Source organism: Amphiura filiformis, chromosome 2 (genome assembly GCF_039555335.1).
Source record: "Amphiura filiformis chromosome 2, Afil_fr2py, whole genome shotgun sequence".
NCBI lineage: Eukaryota > Metazoa > Echinodermata > Ophiuroidea > Amphilepidida > Amphiuridae > Amphiura > Amphiura filiformis.
In genome coordinates, this window is record NC_092629.1 from 38,111,550 (window position 1) to 38,134,208 (window position 22,659).

General features: G+C 34.3%; 1 protein-coding gene across 1 annotated transcript in view; it reads left to right on the forward strand.

Moving 5' to 3' along the window:
• Nucleotides 1-387: 387 nt before the first annotated feature.
• The window catches only part of LOC140140539 (patched domain-containing protein 3-like), a 260,394-nt gene continuing 238,122 nt past the window's right edge, over nt 388-22,659 (forward strand). The window contains exon 1 of the mRNA XM_072162300.1: nt 388-744. Within this exon, the coding sequence (XP_072018401.1) occupies nt 653-744 (92 nt within the window). The 5' untranslated portion in view covers nt 388-652. The remainder of the gene's footprint in view (nt 745-22,659) is intronic.

The window sequence follows — 22,659 nt, forward strand, 5'->3', positions numbered from 1 at the left end:
ACTCCGTATAAATAAACATGGCCACGTTGCAAAAGTTCACTTACCTCTTCCTCATAGCATTAACTATCCGTTATTTATTTATGTCTTTTTTTCAACTTTGGAAAACTCGACTGAGTTTTTAATACAAATTGTATAAATCAAACAAATTTCTTTCAGTAATTCCCGGAGAAATTCCCGGAGTAATTCCGTCTTGTCAACAAATGTTACCGCGTTTTTCAAATGCCAGACATGCAGTCAAGAGGTTAATTCATCAGCTAAAGTAACGATATGAAGGAATAACCTCTCATCATCTCTTGAGCTTCGCGCCACGCTTGAATACTCTCCACGATGAAACACTGTCATCCCCAGCTCAACCAGTCATTCCATTATTCACTCTTATCTATCGTCAGTGCATAAGCCACATATCAGCACCTCACACGTACATATACGACTCACGCATCTCCGACTCACCGTGACTATAACTATGTCATGATCAATTATCAATGTATTGATAGAATTAAAGCAATTATATCGAGGAAAATACACCAGAGCTACATGTGCTTTTATAATACTGTGTTGTGACAGTAACATCGCTTTGGATTTAAGCTGAATTTGTATCAACTTTGGATATTTTTCTCTCTACTAAGTGAACATTTGGAATAATATTTTTACCATGGCGAGTTGTGTAGCTACGATGGAAAAACCAGGGTATTTTTCACGCTGCAGTGTGAGCTTTGTAAGCGCTATGGAGAATGCGTTTTACAGGTAAGTCAATGAAAGTTAATAAAATACTACTTGCAGGCATTGCTTGTGCTACATGTATGTGGTTTTTTGTTATGTGAGAGTCAGCTGATCCAATGTTGTGTTTAAGGTTAGCAATTATCTTAACTGTTGCGATTTGGTAGTTCACAGCATCTTGTGAATGAGCTTTGGCAAAAATTGCATTGATCATTTCATAGCGAGTGTGCAGAAGAATTCAAATATCACAGATATGCTTTTGTAGGTCGTGTGGTTCTTGAGTTAGGTTGTAAACACGGGGTTGTAAAGAGGGCTGAAACAACAACACTTTTGTAAAACGTACATAACTCATTCACAACAATAAATCAAGCAAGATTTCAAAGTATATGATTTGTAGAATGAACTTTCGCAAAACATCAAAGTGTTATTTTTCAATAATATATTGATTTAGATAATGAAAATCAATTTTTTGGCTGTTTCGACCAACAATACCTAGTCTACCCTTAAGAATCAAGAAACATCAGTGTACCTCACAAAATGTTACAATTTTAAATTTTTTTAATCTAAAAGATTAAGGATATCGAAAATATTGTTCTTTTGGTGGTCATATGTAGCATGATATCGGTCAAGTCAGGATTTTATTCTGTGTGATTTAAAGCTTTTATTTTAAAGTGACAGTCAATTTACTGGTGCATGCTTGGTCCAATTTCCAAACATTGAGCATGTTGCTCCACAAGCGAGAGGTGTGATCGCACAGTATATAGGGAAAAGTGGATCAACTAGAATTTTTATAATATATTTGGATGTAGATGCTTAATGCTCTGCGTGCTAGCCATAGGCTTTAACATAAAAAGTCCAAGTTTTGAGATAGTTTTTCTCAAAATATCAAAAGCTATCTTAAGATCCACTGGACCAATACTAGGCTTGTTTGCACTCAATTTAATGCACTTTTCATGTTGAGTCCATATATGGTAATGAGAATTTACAAAAAAACAAAAAAACAATGCTTTCAACTAATATAGAGAACCCTTATATTTACAACCTTGATTTCCAAGAGCTTTCGTTGGAATGTAACATATTTCTGATACATGCCGCACTTACAGGTATAGCAAACGCTGTGTAGGTTTTACTATGTAAGAGTCGGCTGATCAGTAAGATATTCAGGATAAGATACACTGTTTAATTTCAGGTAGTACGATGTGTGTATTACGCATTTTATGCTAGGGTCCCTCCTGGTGCTAGGATATGATTGGAAAGTAGGTTACTGGCATTACTGATCCTATAGAGGATTAAACAACGTAGTGTGGCATACAATATCGCACACTATAATTAAAGACAGAGATAAAAACAATTTATCGCGTCTGACGTCATCTGTCAATCAAATTCGAGCACGGTTTGTTTACAAGTGTCGTGATGATGACTTGCTGAACGCGGATTTATAACCGGGCGCCTTATTGTTAATTTTGCACCTTTCGACATGCAAACCATCTCAAAAGTTGGGTATTTATAGTAGGAAACTTTCTTTGGTGAAGGCACCATGTCCACAATGCCTAGAAAAGTTGCTTTTTGCCTTGTAAAAGTACGTAATTTTTCGCCATTTGCTGCTATTCCTTTTCTCCGATCAGCACCAGATAGATCGGTCTTCCTTTACGCGCTGATTAACCTGTGTAAACCAATCAAGGATCGTAATTGACAGTGACATCAGACGCGATAAATTGTTTTTATCTCTGTCTTTAATTATAGATACTGTCTTCTTACTTGGGAGACAGATGTTTTTTAATTAGACTGATATCGATCGCAGTAAGAATGCGATATCCACAACGTTACAGGTATAAATAGTCCACATGGTCATTAGTCCCAAAACCCAATAGTATACACTCTAATCCTTACTCCCTAGCATATAACCTATACCCTAATCCTAAACCTATAAACCTAATCTAAAACCTAACCCTGACTCTAATCCTAACTGTCACCCTAACCCTCGCTTAGCCATATCCATATTACTCGCCCTAACCCTAAAGAATCCTAACCCTAAACTTCACCCTAACCCAAACGCATGTGCTAATCCTAACCCTAGTGACCTTAAACACAACCCTGTCTTTAATCCAAACTCTGACCCTAAACTTAGCCTATCCCTAACATTAACCCTAATCCTAGCCCTACTCTCTAAATTCCTAAGATTTAAAAATAAGTCTAAGAGACTTATTAGAAGGACAAAACTTTGAAAAGACTTAAAATTCAAATCTTTATTAGAGTAAAATTTAAATCCATTAGATTTGAATTTTAAGTCTTTTCAAAGTTTTGTCCTTCTAATAAGTCCCTGGAATTTAGAGAGTAATCCTTACCTTATAGGCTAATACCAAAAATGTCATAAATCTTAATTTTATAACCCTTTTTAGATCAAATACTTTTTGGACTAATGCATGGATTGTAACAATAGCATGACTGCATTTTTATTTCAGAGGCATATTGTTTCAAATAAGTCTGCTCGATTGCATTTCTTTTATTATTTTGGAAGGCGGATAACTGAGGTATTATTGTTATCAGATATTGAAGAAATGTAAATAAAAGCCTCACCATGATCAGGTACAAAGATCAATTATGAATCATTTCAATTATGAATGAACTTAAAGGTTACGGCATAAACAAAATAATAACAGTATAAACTGTGCTGTAAAATACTAAGCGAACATGGTTACATGACAATATTTTAATGTAGCAGTTTCTTAAAATCAAATAATAACATGTAAACATGGTAAATACTCAGTGTATTTTGTAACCATGTACATAGTTCATTATGGGATAACGCTATAATATAAGGCTATAATTCTCAACAACAGTTTAGGTATCTCATTTTGAATTTGTTCGCTAAGCGACAATTGATTGTACAATAAACAGTATTTTTACACTGTGAAAAAATTGGACGTTGCTCTTTTAACACGTTATGTCATATTCACGGAAGTATCGCGGACCTATAAAGGACAAAACTCCATTAAAGTTTGATATAATAGCGACTACATAACTGTTAAGTAAACTATACAACTGATCTACACTCTTAAAACGATCTATTTAAAGCCACATTTCTGTAAAAATAGATTAGTATTTATTTTCCATAAAATTTTAGCTTTTACTGTCAGATATGTCCACTTTTAATTTTGAGCCGAACAAGTGAGGTAAAGCATAGAAAATTGGAATTAACTATATACTAGCGCCCATGCATGTTACTCCCGCGGTTGTAATACGGTACGATCCTCTGGGTGTGTGTATGTGTATCCCGCACGCCGTGTACGTACTGTGCATACGTGTTCGACTAATATTTACATCGTAATAATAAAACGCCGGTTCCATCGTTTTATTCAAAATCTCGGATTTTGACAAAACTGCAGCACCTAAAGTCTTGATTTTTGCAGAATATCTTTATTGACTAAAGGGGGACTGCTCTATAATCCGACGCTTCTATAATCCGAAGGTTCTTTAGTCCGAAGGTTCGCTAGTCCGAACATGTGTTCATAGCATTCGCTAGTCCGAATTTTAAAAGAGGTTCTTTAGTCCGAAAAAAATTAAAAAGAGGTTCTTTATTCCGACGCTTCTTTATTTCGAAGGTTCTATAGTCCGAATTTTAAAAAAGGTTTCCTAATTCGAATATTAAAAGAGGTCCTTTAATCCGAATTTTAAAAACGGTTCTCTAGTCCGAATATGAAACTAGGCTATATAGTCCGAATTTTAAAAAGGGTTCTATAGTCCGAATATGGAAATAGGCTCTATAGTCCGAAGTTGCAAAACGGTTCTATAGTCCGAAACAGATACCGTGTTCTTTAGTCCGAATTGGTAAACGGGTTCTATAGTCCGAATTTTATTTTCATCATTTGTTTCAGTGTCAATCATCAATTGTTAAATACATATCCGATGAAGTTCAACATGGTTGCTTTTTCTGGATATTTTCCGTAGCATACATTGACGTTTATCTTTATTCTGATGGTATTTTCATCATTTTTATCTGTTATTCATTCCGTTATAATAGTATATACTAGTAAGAGACTCAACACTATACGGTGTATTTGAGCTCTAGTTTTAATAGCCTGCGATGCATGTAAATGCTGCGGCTTTTGTCTAAAACAAATTTGTTTACAGAATAGTACGATTTTATCTTGCGATTTGAAGGGGGTGTAAAATATCATGGCTCCCAGCAAACACAAAAACGTTTTTAAAACGTTTTAAATAAGTTATATTTTGGGTTTTGGCTTAGGTAAAAACGTTTTAATAACATTAAAATGTCGGGTTATATAAAGGTCATGAAATCGTTTAAAACGTTTTGTATGAAAACACACTACAACAATATTTTTTAAATGTTTTCGAAATGTCATTGTAAACTATTTTGCAAACATTTTTGGCCAAATATCTTGTCAACACTTAAATAACATTATGTTAAAATATTTGCACCCAGCAAAGACAGAAATGTTCTTAAAATGTTTTTTTTACAAAACGTTATAATAACATTTAAATGTCGGGTTATATAAAGGTCGTGAAAACATTTTAAAAACGTTATTGTAAATATTTTGGGCAAACATTTTTTGCAAAATATTTTTTCAACCCCAAAATAACATTCCGTTTAGAATGATTTGTACCAAGTTTTCAAAAATGTTTTTGGAATGTTATTAAAACGTTTTTATACCCTTTATATAATCCGACATTTAAATGTTTTCTGTAAAACATTTGTGTGTTTGCTGTGCAGTAAATTACCAGCAAATGTTTTTTAATGTTATGAAAACGTTTTATACCATTAATGTACCCTTTATATAACCCGACATTTAAACGTTTTCTGAAAACCTTTTATAACCTTTTGCGAATGATGTCGAAAATGTTTTGTGTTTGCTGGGCTGGCTTTTATCAAGGCTGCGAGCGGGTAACATGCATGCAATTGGCAGTGATGGCGGCTGGCCCTGGGATTGCTTGTCCCTTTTTTGTGTTCGTTTTCATTCTGTCTTTCGTTGTTTTTTCTTTCTTTCGTATACCTTTTTCCGAAACGTTCTTCTTTTTTTCGTCGTTTAGTTTGTTCTTTAATTCATTTGTTCATTGTTTCATTCTTGATTTCGTTCGATATTTTTTAATTCCCTTTCCCATTTTGTTTGTTTGTTCTGTATTCAAAATGTAGTATACGTTAATGTTATAAAAATTCGGACTATAGAAATTTTTTACCAATTCGGACTAAAGAACACGGTATCCGTTTCGGACTATAGAACCGTTTTGCAATTTCGGACTATAGAACCCTTTTTTAAATTCGGACTATAGATCTTATTTTCATATTCGGACTATAGAACCCTTTTTAAAATTCGGACTATAGAGCCTATTTTCATATTCGGACTAGAGAACCGTTTTTAAAATTCGGATTAAAGAACCTCTTTTAATATTCGGATTATGGAACCTTTTTTAAAATTCGGACGATAGAACCTTCGAAATAAAGAAGCGTCGGAATAAAGAACCTTCGTAATAAAGAACCGTCGGATTAAAGAACCTTCGGACTAAAGAACCGTCGGAATAAAGAACCTTCGGACTATAGAGCTTCCAATCGTGTAAAAACCAGAATTTAAAATTTTTTTGAGGGCAAATGTTATAATATGGCTTTAACTTTGATAAGAAACTTATCAAATTTCACAAGGGAAACTATTCAGACATGGTGACATAACAGATTTCTCTTTAATATGAATCACATATTCTCATCAAAATTACAAGAAGCTCATCAAATGTGATAAGATTGCCTCGTCATTTAAAAAATGAATAGGTTCTTGTAAAAAATGACCCAACTTATCAAATTTGAATAATTTGTCTTGTCAGAGGGGGACATATAAATTATACAGAATCTGGTCTAAATGAAATGGGTAATCTTGTCAAATAATGAGTTGGAGATCTTGTCAATTTGAATAGTTTACTTGCTAAAATTATAGACCATCTAATGCCAAAATAAAACGAAAACTATTCATTTTGATAGCATTGTCGGGTCAAAGTGATAATAATATCAAAACGAACAATCAAAACGAATAGTTACGGGATCACCACTAGTGAGTATTCTATTCAAAAAGTGCGAAATTAGAATGTATAAGTTTTCGGAATAGTACGAAATTATAGTGTATAAGTTTTCGAAGTAAATATAACTTAGTCTCTCTTGTATCTAATAATATTGCGAGAGCAAAATCAAAAGTGAAGACAGACAAGAGACATTTTTCCTTTGCCAATGCCATGCCAATGTCGCGTCTATTTTAGTGATAACTATGTCCTTCCAATCGATGCTATGGTGCGTTTACCATGCTCAGGCATTACATTATGTGTACATCTTTAATGCTTTGCATGCTAAAGCCATAGCCTTCAACATGATACAAGTTTAGTACGGAAAGCCTGTAAAGCCATATCGGATATGTTGAAGAATGATGTGGAACAGTGAAAAATTGTATGTATGATGATAAAAACGTTGAATGATGTAATAAAAAGTTGTATAATGAAGAATCCACGGACGTCATATCCGAAATGGCTTTCCGTACTTTACAGCTTGTCGCTGACCACTACAGCCCCACATCATTCTATAAACCATTTAACAACAACTCAAGGGTGTAGGATTTTAAACAGAGTCACCCATTCAGGTAATCCAATTTTAATAAATTTATACTTGTGTGGAAAATTATTTTAAAAGGTCATGTCTTTAATATAGGGTGTGCAAGGTTTTCAACTGAAATTGGCCTATACTTAGTAGGCCTACCTACCCTACGGAAAGCCATTTCGGATATAAGACGTCCGTGGATTCTTCGTAATACAACATTTTGTTTTCATCATTCAACGTCTTCATCATCATATATACATACAACTTTTCACGGTTCCGCATCATTCTTCTACATATCCGATATGGCTTTCCGTAGTAAAGTGTGCTGAGACTTGTGGATCAACGTCAAGGCGTTGTGTCTGTGCGTAGCGCACTATAAATCAATGCGCTCCCCCTTTTTTTAAACAGATATACGGTAATGCTTTCCATAGGGGGTGTCTAGGTCTACCTTCTTCTTTTCAATGTCTTACAAAAAATTGGATAACAGATTAATAAAAAAATCTTAATAATAACCATGCATATCATAATATTTTTTGTAATAATCGCGCTGTGTAAGGTTTAAAACAACCATATTATCAGTGTACACTAAGTCTGATAGATAGCATAATAAAAAAATAATTGATAAGAACCGATCATCAAACACTTAATACAAACCTAATAAAAATTATATTTCAAGTGGCTGCCAATAATTATATGCGTATTAAAACCATGTTGCATTTGAGGGTAATTACTGAGAGGAGTCACGTACGTCGATTTAATTAATTGAGCGCTGCTCTGGTATACTTTAATAGACATAACGATCAATTATAGTAGTAATTTCATTCAAAAATAATATGTCGGTATGCATGCTCACGCGGTGATAGCCTTATAGACGGAAATTCTTGACTCAAATGGATTTCAGTGACTGAAATTATATAGAAAATAATACGAAAGCATAATTTGAATAAAGTGATCAAAATTATGCAAATTAAAAAAAAATTGAGTTTAACCTCGTTTGAATTCATACGCTGAATTGACGGGTTATTGCAGTTGAAATCCATACACCCCTATAGAAGACATGACCTTAATATTCCACACATGGAGTGTGAATTTCAAATGGGACTACGTGAATGGGTAACTCCATTTGAAATTCACACTCCCTGTATGGGAGATTAAGGTCATGTATTTCATAAGGGGTGTATGGATTTGAACTGGAATAGCCCAAATGGCGCTGGCTATGTTGAAGATTATAACATTTGATAGTAACATCTGTAAACAAAATGCAGTCTATAGCTGTTGGTATCCTTCAAACATATATTCATAATACTGCTCCATATTTGTGCAATTTCTATTATGTGATGCGGTCAAGCAAAATCAGTCGGAGCTCGGAAATATTAAATTTTCAATTTGTTATGGGATAATAAAATGCATTTACAAAGCTGCATTTTGCAGAAAACCACATTGAAATTGAACAACCAGGTCCAAAGATATGAGCAATTAAAGAGTTTCCAAAACAACAGGAAACAAAAGGAAATATTCCTTTTGTTTGGCTATATCACAAAATCAATATTTCCTAGTTTCGACTGATTTTGCTTGATCGCATAACATATAGTGTCGTCTTTCCTGGACCAGGTTTTACCTTTACAGGCGTACATATTATACGACGGATGTTTTTGTCAACTGCTATGCACTGTGTGTCACTGTTCACATCAAATGTCTCACAAATATTGAGGTCCACATAGGGATGGTTGAGAAGAGTATCCACAAATCATAATATGCGTTACATATGCGGTCAATATGCGGTAACACACTCCACCCATCCGCACCAGAGCTGCATCCGCACACACCACACTTGTATTTTAGCGTAGGCCTACATGTGTTTAGGTTAGAAACTATTTTAGACTATTGCGATTTAGTAGTCCACAACATCTTGGAAATGGTAGTGAGCTTTGGCAAAAATTGCATTAATCATTTTATAGCGAGTGTGTAGAAGAATTCAAATATCACAGCTATACTTTTGTAGGTCCTGTGGTTCTTGAGTTATGTTGTAAAGAGAGCTGAAACAACAACACTTGTAAAACGTAGGGGCCTACATAACTCATTAACAACAATAAATCCAGTTTTTTTTAATAAAGCTCGTTTTCAAAGTATGATTTGTAGAATAAACTTTCGCAAAACTATCAAAGGGCTAGTTTTTAATAATATAGTTTTTAATAAAGATATTTTGGCTGTTTCGACAATACCGCATCTACCCTTAATAGTTCAAAAGGTAACCTGACACTTTCCTTCAATTACTATGCAGCGTCGATCGGTGTTCATTTGTTTATCTTTTTTGGAAACATTTAGATATGCTTAACTTAACAAGGTCTCTACACGTTATAATCTAAGTAGACCTATATAACGTGTAAATTGAGTAGTTTTAACATAAGAAGACATTTCAAGCATCTTCTATACTTTATCATAAATGCGTGTGTAGATGTGTGTAACTCCTATAGTATAGGTACTAATTATGTACAATGCTGATAGGTGTTAAATATGTACGATATAAATATATTATACCCTACATATGTAACACCTAGCAGCTATGGGAGTTACGAGGTTTACACACATCCACACACCACCCCTTTAAGATGAAGAATATGATGCTTGAAAAACAGTGCTCCACTTCTGTACAATTACTATACATAATGTTGTCTTTCCTAGTCCTGGTTTAACCTTTACATTCACATACACAGTCACAGAATACGCACTCACGTCATCATCTGCAATGCATTATGCATCCATGTGCACATTATTTTCTTCTTTCATTACAAAAATGTCTATAAAAGGAACGAGGTCTCCATACGGATGGTACATAGCTTACAATATTACCATCAAGTTCTGTAGTATCCATTCACGTTCACCAAAAAAAAAAAAAAAAAAAACACTAACGCACCCCACCCCATATACCCAAACATATTTGTCGCATGTATATTTGGTAATAATTTTGTTTATGATAATGTTTTAAACATCTTAACTTTAACGCTGCTCCATTTTCTTAACTTTGCTCTACATTTATGTGCAACTACTACCAATAATGTTGTTTTTCCTTGTATGTGTTTAACCTTTATACAGGGTGTCCCAGAAAAAATTACCGAGCGAATAAAATTGAACGGAAGTCGAGAAATAGACATCAGAATCAAATAATTTAAAATGTAGCACATAGTTTATTTTATTGTGCATCACATATAAAATTTTATTTCATTTGGTTGATTGGCTGCGAAGAAATGATCGATTACATAATGCGTGCATCAATTCATTTCATTCCAAGTTTGATCAACAGGCGCTTTTTTCATACTCGCTCACCGCTTCACAAAGTTTGTGTATCTCATTAAATTGAGTCCACATCACACTATCTATTTTATAATCGGACGTTGTTATGTCATTCATGCTTTCACTGAAGATAAATAACAGTTTGCCCGAGAAAACTTTGATTTCTGCAATTGGAAGCTTTCCAGCTGCAATTCTTTATGTTGTGCAAATTTGTTAGGCTGTTCCAAAGAACATTTGAGCCAAGAATAACAACGAACAAGTGCTCACAGCTTAAAGTGTGATGTTTGATACCATGCAACATTAATTTTGACGGTTTTAAAGATTTAAACTTAGCATTACAATTTCTTGGAAATATTCCAAAAACATTAATGTGTGTGAGAATTTTTTAAGCCAGCTGGAATTCTTTATGCAATTATTCTTTATGCAACATTTATAACGACATTAATGAAAAATATATTTACAAGTACCGAGCATCATCTTATATGCAAGCTTTCGTTTCAATATCGTGCAGGTTTTCAATTTTGAACAAACCCTAATTAAATGTTTTGCAAGAAACAGGTTGTTCAAAAAGAGCGAAAAGGATTTTACAGAACAAAATATGAAGCTCATTGACAGTTAACCACTAGTGTGCATTGTGTTGAATGATCTTTCTTTCAAACTTGGAATGAAGTGAATTGATGCATGCGTTATGTAATCGCTCATTTCTTCGCAATCAGTCAACCGATTCCAGTAAAATTGACGTATAGGATGCAGAATAAGATGGGCTACACGCTGATGTTTAGATTTGTGGATTCCGATGTCTATTTCTCGACTTACATCCAAATTCATTCGCTCGGTAATTTTTTATGGGACACCCTGTATATACACACAGTCACAGAATTCCAACACTTGTCTTCTATAATAGATTGTCAGTGTATTATGCATCATTGTGCACTTTTTTTCTTTTTCGTGAAAAGTGTGTCACAAGCAGAGAGGTATACATACGAATAGGCCTACATAGCTCAAAAGTACCGATCAGTTATATAATATGCGTTCACACCTTCATCCCCACCCACATCCACACCAATTTGTCGCATGTATATCTAGTAATAATTTAGTTTTGTATGTTTTAACCACATTCTTAACAACGCTCCATTTTTCTTAACACTGCTCCACATTTTATGCAATTACTATGTTAATTTCCTGGTCTGGGTTAACATTAACAGACATGCTGTCATAGGAGATAACACTATTCGTCTTCCACTATAATACACTACGCATAGTGGTTCCTATAATAGTAAATCCTTTTGTCCTATGGTAAGATACAATATACGTATAGCCCCTCGTGGCTCAGATGTTGTTTTTACCGTAAGGCGTTACTGACCAGGTAAGCAAATAGCTATATAGCATTATTATCGCATTGACACGTACAGGTCGTGGTTCTATGCTATATATACTTACGGGAGGAGTTAAAAAAAAACGGTTTCCCATATTGCATTGTAGGTTTTGAAACATTTTACAACAAAATCAAATCATAACGACGTATATCATAACGATACAATATGATTAACATCCGTTTGTGAAGCGGAGCAGAGTACATCATAGGCCAAGATATTACTCTTAAATCTTATGTCAATTTTTAATAATTGGTTACAAAATAGAATGGAAACTGTGTTTGCTAAAGTCAATTGCATCGGGGCTTGAGATTGGAATTCCAGTTTCCTTTCTCACGAAGTAAGGGCTAAAATTGTACATTTGTGTTTGGGAGTGGCCTTCTCTCCTTTCTCCTTTTCCTTGCTATTTTCTTCCATTTCTTGATTTGTTTATCAAAGCTATCTATGCCAGCATGCATTTTATTAGCCTACGCTGGCTATCCAGGCTTGTGCTTTTTTTATAGTATGAGCTTGGAACGGTCCATGGATTTCCCAAGGATTAGCATGTTTCCTTCACGGACCAACCTGGGAAAACAAACAAACAAACAAAAATATTAGTATATAGAATTTCTTTGCTAAAACTTAAAGCGCATATAGATATTGGACTTTTTACAAGTTAGGCTTGATCACAACATAAAGAAACACACTTATACGTGTTTTTTGGTCTTTAATTGTTTTAAAAAATGGGACAAATATTAAAATTTTCAGTACTTTTATTGTAAGGTAGTTCCAACTAAAAGGAATATGATTGAGCTATGTCTCATTTTGCAAACAGGATAATAGTCTAGACTCAGGAGTATCTGTTTTCGCCAGCCCATTCGGGGCTGGTACCTGTTTCAGGTTTGGGGTCAGTTTACTCAAGAGATTATATTTTAGTGGTATTGGAATGATTTTTTTTTTTTACTTTTTGTGGTTAATTTTTTTTTAAAATATTTTAATTCGATTTGTTAGGAAAAGTAAGTATGTTTTGCCGTTTCAACGAACGAAAACGAGTGAGTATTACCAAAGTTATGTTTGAACTAATTAATTATGACTTTAAAAGTTTAAAGGCCTAAATGTAACAATAATAGTTAATATATATAGCATCATATGGTCAGCAGAAGAAAATCTGACATCACCTATGATGTCATATCAGTGTCCTTGACCGGGGGTCCTTACTCCTTGACCACTGAACAGCGTGATATCATGTTGATAACAGATCTATAGAATCAAAATCTTCATCATATCACCGGATCATATCACAGATTCTCAACAATCTGTGATCATATGGACCATATTGATGTGAAAGTAGTTATCTATCATATCCTGTGTCGTTTTATGGATAAAAATGACTCAAAATGTTATTGATGAAATGGTTGCTATCATAAACATCAGTTTTGTCTTTTCAACAGGAAAAATCCGATGCAAAATAAAGTTTTTAGGGCCTAGCTATAATATGGGCATAATTTATGCATATATACCGTGTGCAATAAGTAAATTCCCCCCTTAATACAAGTGTAAACAGTGATAGAAAATCATAGAAACTTATCCATTCCTTAGTTTTGTTGACTATCTGATCTGAAGTTGTTGTCACCATTGCGTTCAAAAACATTTCGGACTCTTTGGACCCAGTGCCGGTCGACAAGCGCCCTCAACGTGGATTGGGGAATAGATTTGTCAGAAGGTGTCAGTTCGGTAGGGCGACCTGACCTTTTCCTATTGGTAAACTGTGTTGGTCCTGGTTGCCTTCCCCGCGTCCACCATTTGTTAACCCATCTCTTGCTACGTCCCAATAGCTTTCTAATCTCATTTGAGCTTTAACCTTGTCTTTTAAGTTTAACACAAAGTTCCCTTTCCGCCTTTGTTGACTCCTTTCTAACCGCTTTTCAACCGCGCGACGCCATTTTTAAAAGTCTGTGAGCTCCAAGGACCTTTAAATTTCACCTTCCCAGGAAAATTGCTGTAAAATTGCGAAAATCTGATCGATTTTGATGCTGTAAACGCTGAGATATGCTACGATATGTCAGTTACCATCTTGCAGTGGTTGTTTGGTGCTGTACAAACATCTTGCCTCCAGCAATGAACTCCCCAGGCAGTGCCAGGGGGGAATTTACTTATTGCACACGGTATAGTATTGAACAATGTACCCCATTTGACATGCACTTATAGATAAATAAATTGTCTTACTTTATTAATTTAATAACTTCTTTATTATAAATAAAATGACACATAACTATTTGATTCATAAAATTACATTCAACAAAATGATTGAAGAGAAAACACACAAGGCACTAGGCAGACTGTTATAGAATGGAGTATGTAAGATGCCATGTCCATAGCTTCGCAGGAGTTTCCGACTAGCAATCAACATGATCAGCACATTCAGAAAAACACAGTTTAAGAGTGAAGATTGTAGTGAGTAACCAGTCCTTTATAAATGTGCTGGCCACTATCTATTATAATATAGTAGGCTTAAACTATACATTGCGAATTAATTAAGTTATTTTAAAATAAAATGTACATGTAAGTTAACTCAAACCGGCAGTGTGTATATCGAAAGCAGTGAAATCGGACATTCCTAAGCGAAGATATTGAGTTCGTAAGCTCTGGTATTACAAAATTGGAAATTGAGATATCGTGGGTAAAAAGCTGAAAAGACAAAAAAACCAACGACAACAACAACAACAACAACAACAACAACAACAAAACAAACAGACCAGAACAATTTGGAGTACATGTAATGAATTAAAAGAGTTGACATGAGATTAGGAATTAATGTTTTCTGCTGTTTCAGTGTGCATGTTCTCATCGTTGATGGTTTGGTGGACTGTCATGTAGATGTAAGCGTGATCCTAAAATGCCTTTCACATTGACCAAAACTAATTACAAGACCTCTTCTACATTGAGGCTGGCTTTCCCTTTTAAAGGGAATTTTATTATATACTTATTTATACGGGCTCCTGCAGAATACAGCAGCAACCTGGTTCTTGCCCGAGTCAACTAAATCGTCTTCACGTGACTTATACCTAATAAGTCGTACATTTTAGGGAAGTAGGGAAAGATCAATGTTATTGCTTTCCCATTTTTCTATGCATATTGCGCATTATGGGTACACAATCTGCTTTTCATTAAGCATTATTACATTTCTACTATATGCTATATTGATGATGGGTTTCGACATGTATAGCTTAATAATAGCTTCCTGCCATTATCTATAGATACAATGTTCATATCAAAATGTCATAAAAGCATGCAAGAGAAGGAATATCTTGTAAAAATATTCATCCTATAAGGGACCGTTCAATTTTTACTTCAGAGGGAATGTGAATTTTGAAGAGGCATCCGAACACAATTTTGGGGTCTTGAGGGGGGAAATATGAGTTTTGGTATGTGAACCATGAAGGGAAATGTAAAGTTTTGAATGGTGGCAATTGGGAAATCAAGGGGGGAATCCGACATTTGACATGTTTGAAAGCTAGTTGGCATTGCTGGGAACGCGAAATATTTTGGTGATTTTATTTTTTCAAACCTCACATTCCACCCTTGGCGTAAATATTGAATGGGCAATAAGGGGCTGTGCAATCATTATGAGCCCCCCCTCTTGGCCAGCCAAAAAATCTTTGCCCCCCCCCCCTTGCACATGCCAAATTTGTGGGATCCCAATTTGGAAACCTGAAATGGTCTATGTTGCGAGCGCATCGAGCACAAAAATATGCATATTTAAGCGTTTCTGTACGGTTTTCCTAAGCCTTTTTAGAGCGTTTTATTAAGGCACCCCAATAACCAAAAACAAAACTTGCTGATAATACCATTAAGATTCAAGGTGCTCTACTATGGAATTCACTCCCCCAGTCAATCAAATCCAGCCCCTCTGTGTCATCCTTCAAAACTAATTTTAAAAAGCATCTCATCAGTAGCTACATTTCTGGCTAATGGATCAAATATTTTTTTTTTTTTTTTTTATTATTACTATATTAAAATATATCTCAGATTGGACTTGTTTTCGTGTGTTTGTGTTATATTGTCCCTCTGCCTTGCGGGTAGATCTTGGTTGGAGTTTGTCCCCAATAAATTATTTTCCAACAATTTTTTTGTATGTAACTCAATATTGAATATCATTATCATTTGCTATATTTATCATTTACTTTGTAGGTACTAGCCTTTTTACAAATTCACATGTAAATGTTGGATTTAGGCCTCTGATTTGCTCATGCATACATGTTTTGTTTTCAAGGTTGTAGGCCTATATCCAATACTTGTTACATTTACAATACATCTTTTTCATGTAATATTTTGGAAATTGCCTAAAATGACTTAATATTCTAGATATGCCTACTGGTTATAAAATTATTTCTTATTTAATATGCATTGTATACTTTGAATTTTGCATTGGTAAATCTTGTATTTTCTCTACTTACAAGGCTTGTTTGTCTTTGTTCGGTTTTTTTTCCTAATGTATTAAATTTTGTTTTGCTTATTGTAAAATTGAAACACTATGTATAGGGTGCCACGTCATCACGCTGTGCGTTTGGTGGCATCCTCATCCTCTGTTTCTCATACTTTTGTCATATAATTTAAAATGTTCCACACTGTTTTATACAAGAAAATATTATTCTGTATTATGTTAACATGTATTTTGAATGGATGAAATAAACTGAACTGAACTGAACTGATGTGTGCCAAAAATCGCTTGCCCCCTCCCCCTCTTGGCTTGCCAAAATTTGTTTGCCCCCCCCCCTTTCGGCTCGCCAAAAATGTATTGCCCCCCCAATTTTACCCTCCTCCCAGAGCTCATAATTATTGCACAGCCCCTTTTTAAAGTGTCTTTACATATTGCAATTTGCAATAGTTATAATTCGGAGAAAAATATGATGCTTAGAAGAGAACGATTGATATTACATGATAATAATATATTTCTAAAAAGAAACCATTAAAAATAAAATTAAAAAACCCAATTGTTTAATTATCAATAGGAAAACCAATCATCAACAGTGCAATCACAATAAGTTACCATTGTGTTTCATTTAAGTTAAAAAATCCGGTCAAATAACTGATGAAACTGAAATGATTTTTATTAGATTGTATAGATGAATTCAAAATAAAGTATGGACCCCTGATTTAGTTGTTATAATTTTTGCTACATTTTGTTGAATGTTTAAACTAGGACGACTATACCGTATACCATCATTGGTATTGATTTTAAACATGTTAAAATATATCAGCATAGTTATTAAAATAAAATACCACACTTTTAAATTACGATACTTTAACTACCATACTTTTCAATCACTTTTCAGTTCACGAGGTTTTTCCGAGTTTCAGTGGCGTTTCCAGGACTTCTTCACAGGGCGGGGGGGGGAGGATTTGCCGAAAATTGTAATGGGCTCGAAAGTACAAAAACGCCAATCTTCAAGATCAATGCCCCTCCTTGTCACTGCCGATCATGAATGATCATGAATGAATAATAAAACAATGTGAAGTTATAAAAAAATCCTTTTGATAAGACATGCTAGAGGAAACGGAATATCGACAAATATTTATTCGTTATGATATCGGCCCAGACAGATTTTTATCTATGGGATTTAGAGCTTTTGTTTTCAAAATAACAGTCAATTTACTTGGCATACCAAATTCACCTGGCTCAATTTCTATACATTGAGCCATAGGCTATTCAAGAGGTATTTATCGATGATCGATGATCACATCAATACATCAAAAGGGCAAATGGGTAAACTAGGATTTCTCCACTTTACGTAAATCACCATATTTTTGGATGCAAGTGTTTGAAATCATGAATAATGCATTCATTGTATGATGATTGATGAATTAAATATAAATGAATGAATGAATGAATATGAATGAATGAATGAATGGATCAATCAATGAATCATTAGATTGATTGAATGAATGAATAGATAGAATTAATAAATTAATTAGTTAATTAATAGAATTAATAATTAATAAATTAATTATTTTTTTAACTAATTTATTGATTAATTAATTCATTCATTCATTCATTCATTCATTCATTCATTCATTAAAATGAATATGATTGAATATATACTGCGCCAATAAAGTATCCTTACACTTGGAAAAATAATCACAATTTCAAAACTAAACAATATTGGGGTAAATTTGTTTTTTAATAGATGCACTATCTAATCCTGCACATTATGACACCCCATTGAATCCAATGTAGCCATTCACCACTCTCAAACCAGATGTCTAGTCTGTGGAGTTTTGAATAGGCCAGTTTGTCACTGTAAAACTGGACCTTCGTCTAATCAAATGCTTGTAACTTTGCTTCTTGAAGTCACATTGGATTCAATGTGGTGTTATAATGTGCAGGATTAGATAGGGCATCTATTAAAAAAACAAATTTACCCCAATATCTTCCAGTTTTGAAATTGTGATTATTTTTCCAAGTGTAAGGTTACTTTATTGGCGCAGTATAAATGAATATGAATGAATATGGATGAATATGAATGAATATGAATGAATCCCATACACGGTGGGATAAATCCCATCCCATTCTTGAGTCGGGTGAACAAAGAGAACCTTTACGCGTTATATTTCTAATATTTTTCTTTGAATTGTGACATTGTATCGAGATACACGCCGTACAAGATATGAGCAATGTATCATTGTTTGTTATGTGTCTGCTATATTTTATGATTTTACAGTTTAGCTTGAATTGTAATGAATGGTTGCTGAATGTCACAACGCACGGGTTATGTAATTATAAACATGGTGATTACCATTACCGGTAATGGAATCAATATAAATCTATAACTGCATCATCTTCAATGCGGTAACATCGTGTCTGCGTCATGGCATATTCCAGTTGAAATCCATACACCCGCTATGGAAGACATTACCTTAATCTCAGGGGTGTAGCTTTCAAATAGAATTACCCATTCAGGTAAATCCATTTGAAATTCACACTCCCGGTGTGGAAGATTAAGGTCATGTCTACCATAGGGGTGTATGGATTTCAGCTGGAATAGCCAATTATAATTCAATCTATCATGTCTATCATCATTCCCATACTTCAATTTCGTACTTCTCCTCTTTTCGCCAAATGACAAGTGTTTCTAGAATGCTGCTAAAATAAGAAAACTTTTAATGCTAATTTATTGCACATTCTAGGGAAGCGTGGTTACCTTTTTTAAATAGCCGAGTGAGAGGGTTTTTAATGAAATATTGAATTGAAGCATCCTATGTATAAGAATCTATGAATATTTACTGCACATCATATAACGATTCATGATACCCAATTGTAGCACATTTGATGTCGTTTAAGAAGCAGATAATTTTATTTCAATTTTATATACGCCAAAATATTTTTTTAATTGAGCAAGAATAAGGATAGAAAAAACGTTGAAAATTCTATGTACAAATTACATTAGACCCCGCCAAAGATCCCTACTTATTTATTTTTGATCCCGTAACTATTCGTTTTGATGAGATATACTGTTCATTTAGAAAAAATAATAATAGTGTGAAATTAGAGTGTATGTTTTCTATGTATTTTTTGTTTGTTTCCATTTCTGGATACAATCTCCCTTTTAAATTTTGTGATTTCAGTATGTACTTTTGAAATTATGACAAAATAACAAATACGGTCATTTTTATTGGGACACCCTGTATACTGCTTTTTGACTTGCCAAGGCATACCGTTAAATGTGTAAAATTATGTTAATGAAAAATAAATTACAGTTCATGGGAGGCTGGATCTTGATGTTAATTATTTAGAGTGTAATTTATTCTATCACTGTGTGTTTTCCTATAAAACCAGATGAACGCATTAATTATTAAAATTCAATAAATGAGCTAACACAGACTGTGCACAGACTCATTGTCAATACCATAGTTCGATAACTCTTATTAACCAATGGCTTTGGTTGCTGTCTATGAGTTGTGCCCTATAAACACAAGGTCATTCGAGTGAGGTTATTCCAAGACTTTAATGCATAATAGGACTATATGCTCATATATCAAGGTACAGTTCTTTAACCCCAATACATTTGCACATTCATTGAATGACCTTTGATAATGTGGGTACAAAAACTCATACTCTTCAAATTTTACACTATGATTGTTCAATTGAGGTTATTGAACTATGCCACCGGGATGAGGCCATTATGGTCCATAGTGTGTCATGGTTGTTGTCTTGTCATCAGCGTATTCATGGTAGGTTTTATGGTTCTTGAATTTTCGGTCTGACAAAAATTAATGAAAAAATATCCTCCGTGACTGCACTTTGTTTTCTTATCAGATTGGTTCGCTCTGTCTGGTTTGTTTGCTTGTCTGGTAAAAGTTATTGAGTTACCTGGTTGAATTCATTCATCAACAAGTCTGAATGAACAGAGAAGATGAGGATCTTCTCTGACCTGAACAGACCCTATAACACACAAAACGTCATGGAATCGTTGAAACTCGACTCAAGTCTAAATTGGTTTAGACCTAATTAATTAGTCCCACAAATTGATCATATCCTGCATTAATGCCAACTAATTATTATTTGGATTAACTTAATGGCAGTTGTATTTGATCCATCGTGATATATTCAAATCGATACTTAACCACTTAGCTACAAAAATACAACACATTTTAAATTGTTATGCAATCTAGTGACACAGTCTCTCTGCATCTGCAAACTGAATGCCTCTGAAATTAATAGTATATGCTTTGGCCAAAACAGAACTTACTTTACGCGTCAAGAGTGTTGTTGTTGTTTTGTTTTTGTTTTCGTTTGTACGTTTGTTGTTGTTGTTTTCTTAGTTTTTGTTGTTGGTGTTCTTGTTGTTTTGTTTGTTTTTGTTTTTTCTGGGATTTTTTCTGTTTTTTATTGATAGGCTATATACCGTAATTTCGGAATAATAACAAACTTTCGGAATAAAATTAATGTACCGTTTGTATCGCTGCCGATAGAACCAACAGTAAGATTACTTAGAATGTAACTTTAAAGAGGAATTTCACAAAAAGAAAGCGGATAACAATTACCGTATTAGGGTTAGAGCCAATGATACGGGTTAGGGATAAGGTCATGGTTAGATTTTTTCTTAATTCGGAATAACGCCCCTTTTCTTCATTTCAGAATGATAATGCCCTGTCGGTATCATATGAAAAGGTTTAGCTACAAAACGATTCTCTTATAAACCATCTAATGCACAGTTTCCACCTCGATACACCTGAGCACACAATTTCGTCCACAAACTTCCAAGCAAGCAGTGAAGTGTCTCTACACAGTCTTTGATTACACTACACGGTTGAGTGCATAGCATCATAAGAGCTGTGTGAACACTTTTTTATTACGTCAACAGATAACGCAATTCAATGTTTATAGCAAGGCGAATGTGGTAAATCTGTTGAAAACGACCTAGCCAAGCACAATTGTTTTCTGCCAAAATGTATTTTTAAAAGTCAAAACCTCAAGTGATCCTTATAATATTTTTCAGATTTATGTCATTAAATGAAAGAGCACACTTATATTGTCCATATACTAACTTCATTTCAATGAGCAATTGCCAATTCTCTTTAAATTGCAAATCTTGTGCAAAAAGTTACTATTTTCGTCTGTTGTAAATTCTATGAACTATGACTTTGCTAAAGAGCGCTTACAAATTGATATGAAATGAAAGGTTTGTATCGCTGCCGATAGTACCCACAGTAAGATTACTTTCTGGGATATTCAGGTATTTCTAAGAACGCTGCTTGATTATAACGAACGAAAGATGATTAGTGTTTCAACGAAAAAAACTCTTAATAGTATATCTCAATATTTATGGGAGATAATTAAAATTTTCTCAAGGCAACAAAGCGTTTAGGTGTTTCTAGATCTATTGTGGTGTGTCATTCCCGGTAGTTCACACAACCACTGCCAGTTTCTTTACATCGCCTATAGCGAAACGTACCGATATTGCACAACCTCTCGGGGGCAGAATTCAGCAACTCATGCATGCCTATGGAATGATGAGGAACACTTGAGTGTTTTTTGGGTGTTAAACTCATGTTCATGATGACATAATCTCGCGAGACTAGATTCGCCTGCTAATAATTATTTTGCTATTATAATAAATATCACCGGAGTAGTTGTATCATGTAACTTCATACATTCAATATGCTCATCTCCCAGGATACAAGTATGCATTCATCGATCTGTTGGGTACGAAAACTCATATATAGTGGTGGTCAACATTTGACCTATGATTGTTAAACGGATGTTAATGAACTGTGCCACTGGAGTCGAGACCATAATGGCTCATCAGAGTATTTTATTGACACTTGAACGACGATTTGTAATCAGCTAAAAGTAGCTCATAATTAAACACAAAAAAAACCACTCTTATTTTCGGGCATGCTAGTATAAGAGCTCGTCTTATTATAGGGGAGATAATTACAAATTTCTCTATAGGCAGCAAAGCGTTATTGTTTCTTAAACTAATGTGGTGTATCGTACCCAGTAGCTAATAAACCACTACTATAGGTTTCCTAGCATCGTTATACTCCTGGTACTCTCATGTTAAGCACTTATGAGCATGCAGTGGAACGTGTACCGATATTACATTACCTCTCGGGGCAGAATTCAGCAACCCATGCACGCCTTTGGAATGATGAGGAACACTCGAGTGTTTTGGGTGTTAAGCTCACGTTAACATGGCATAATCT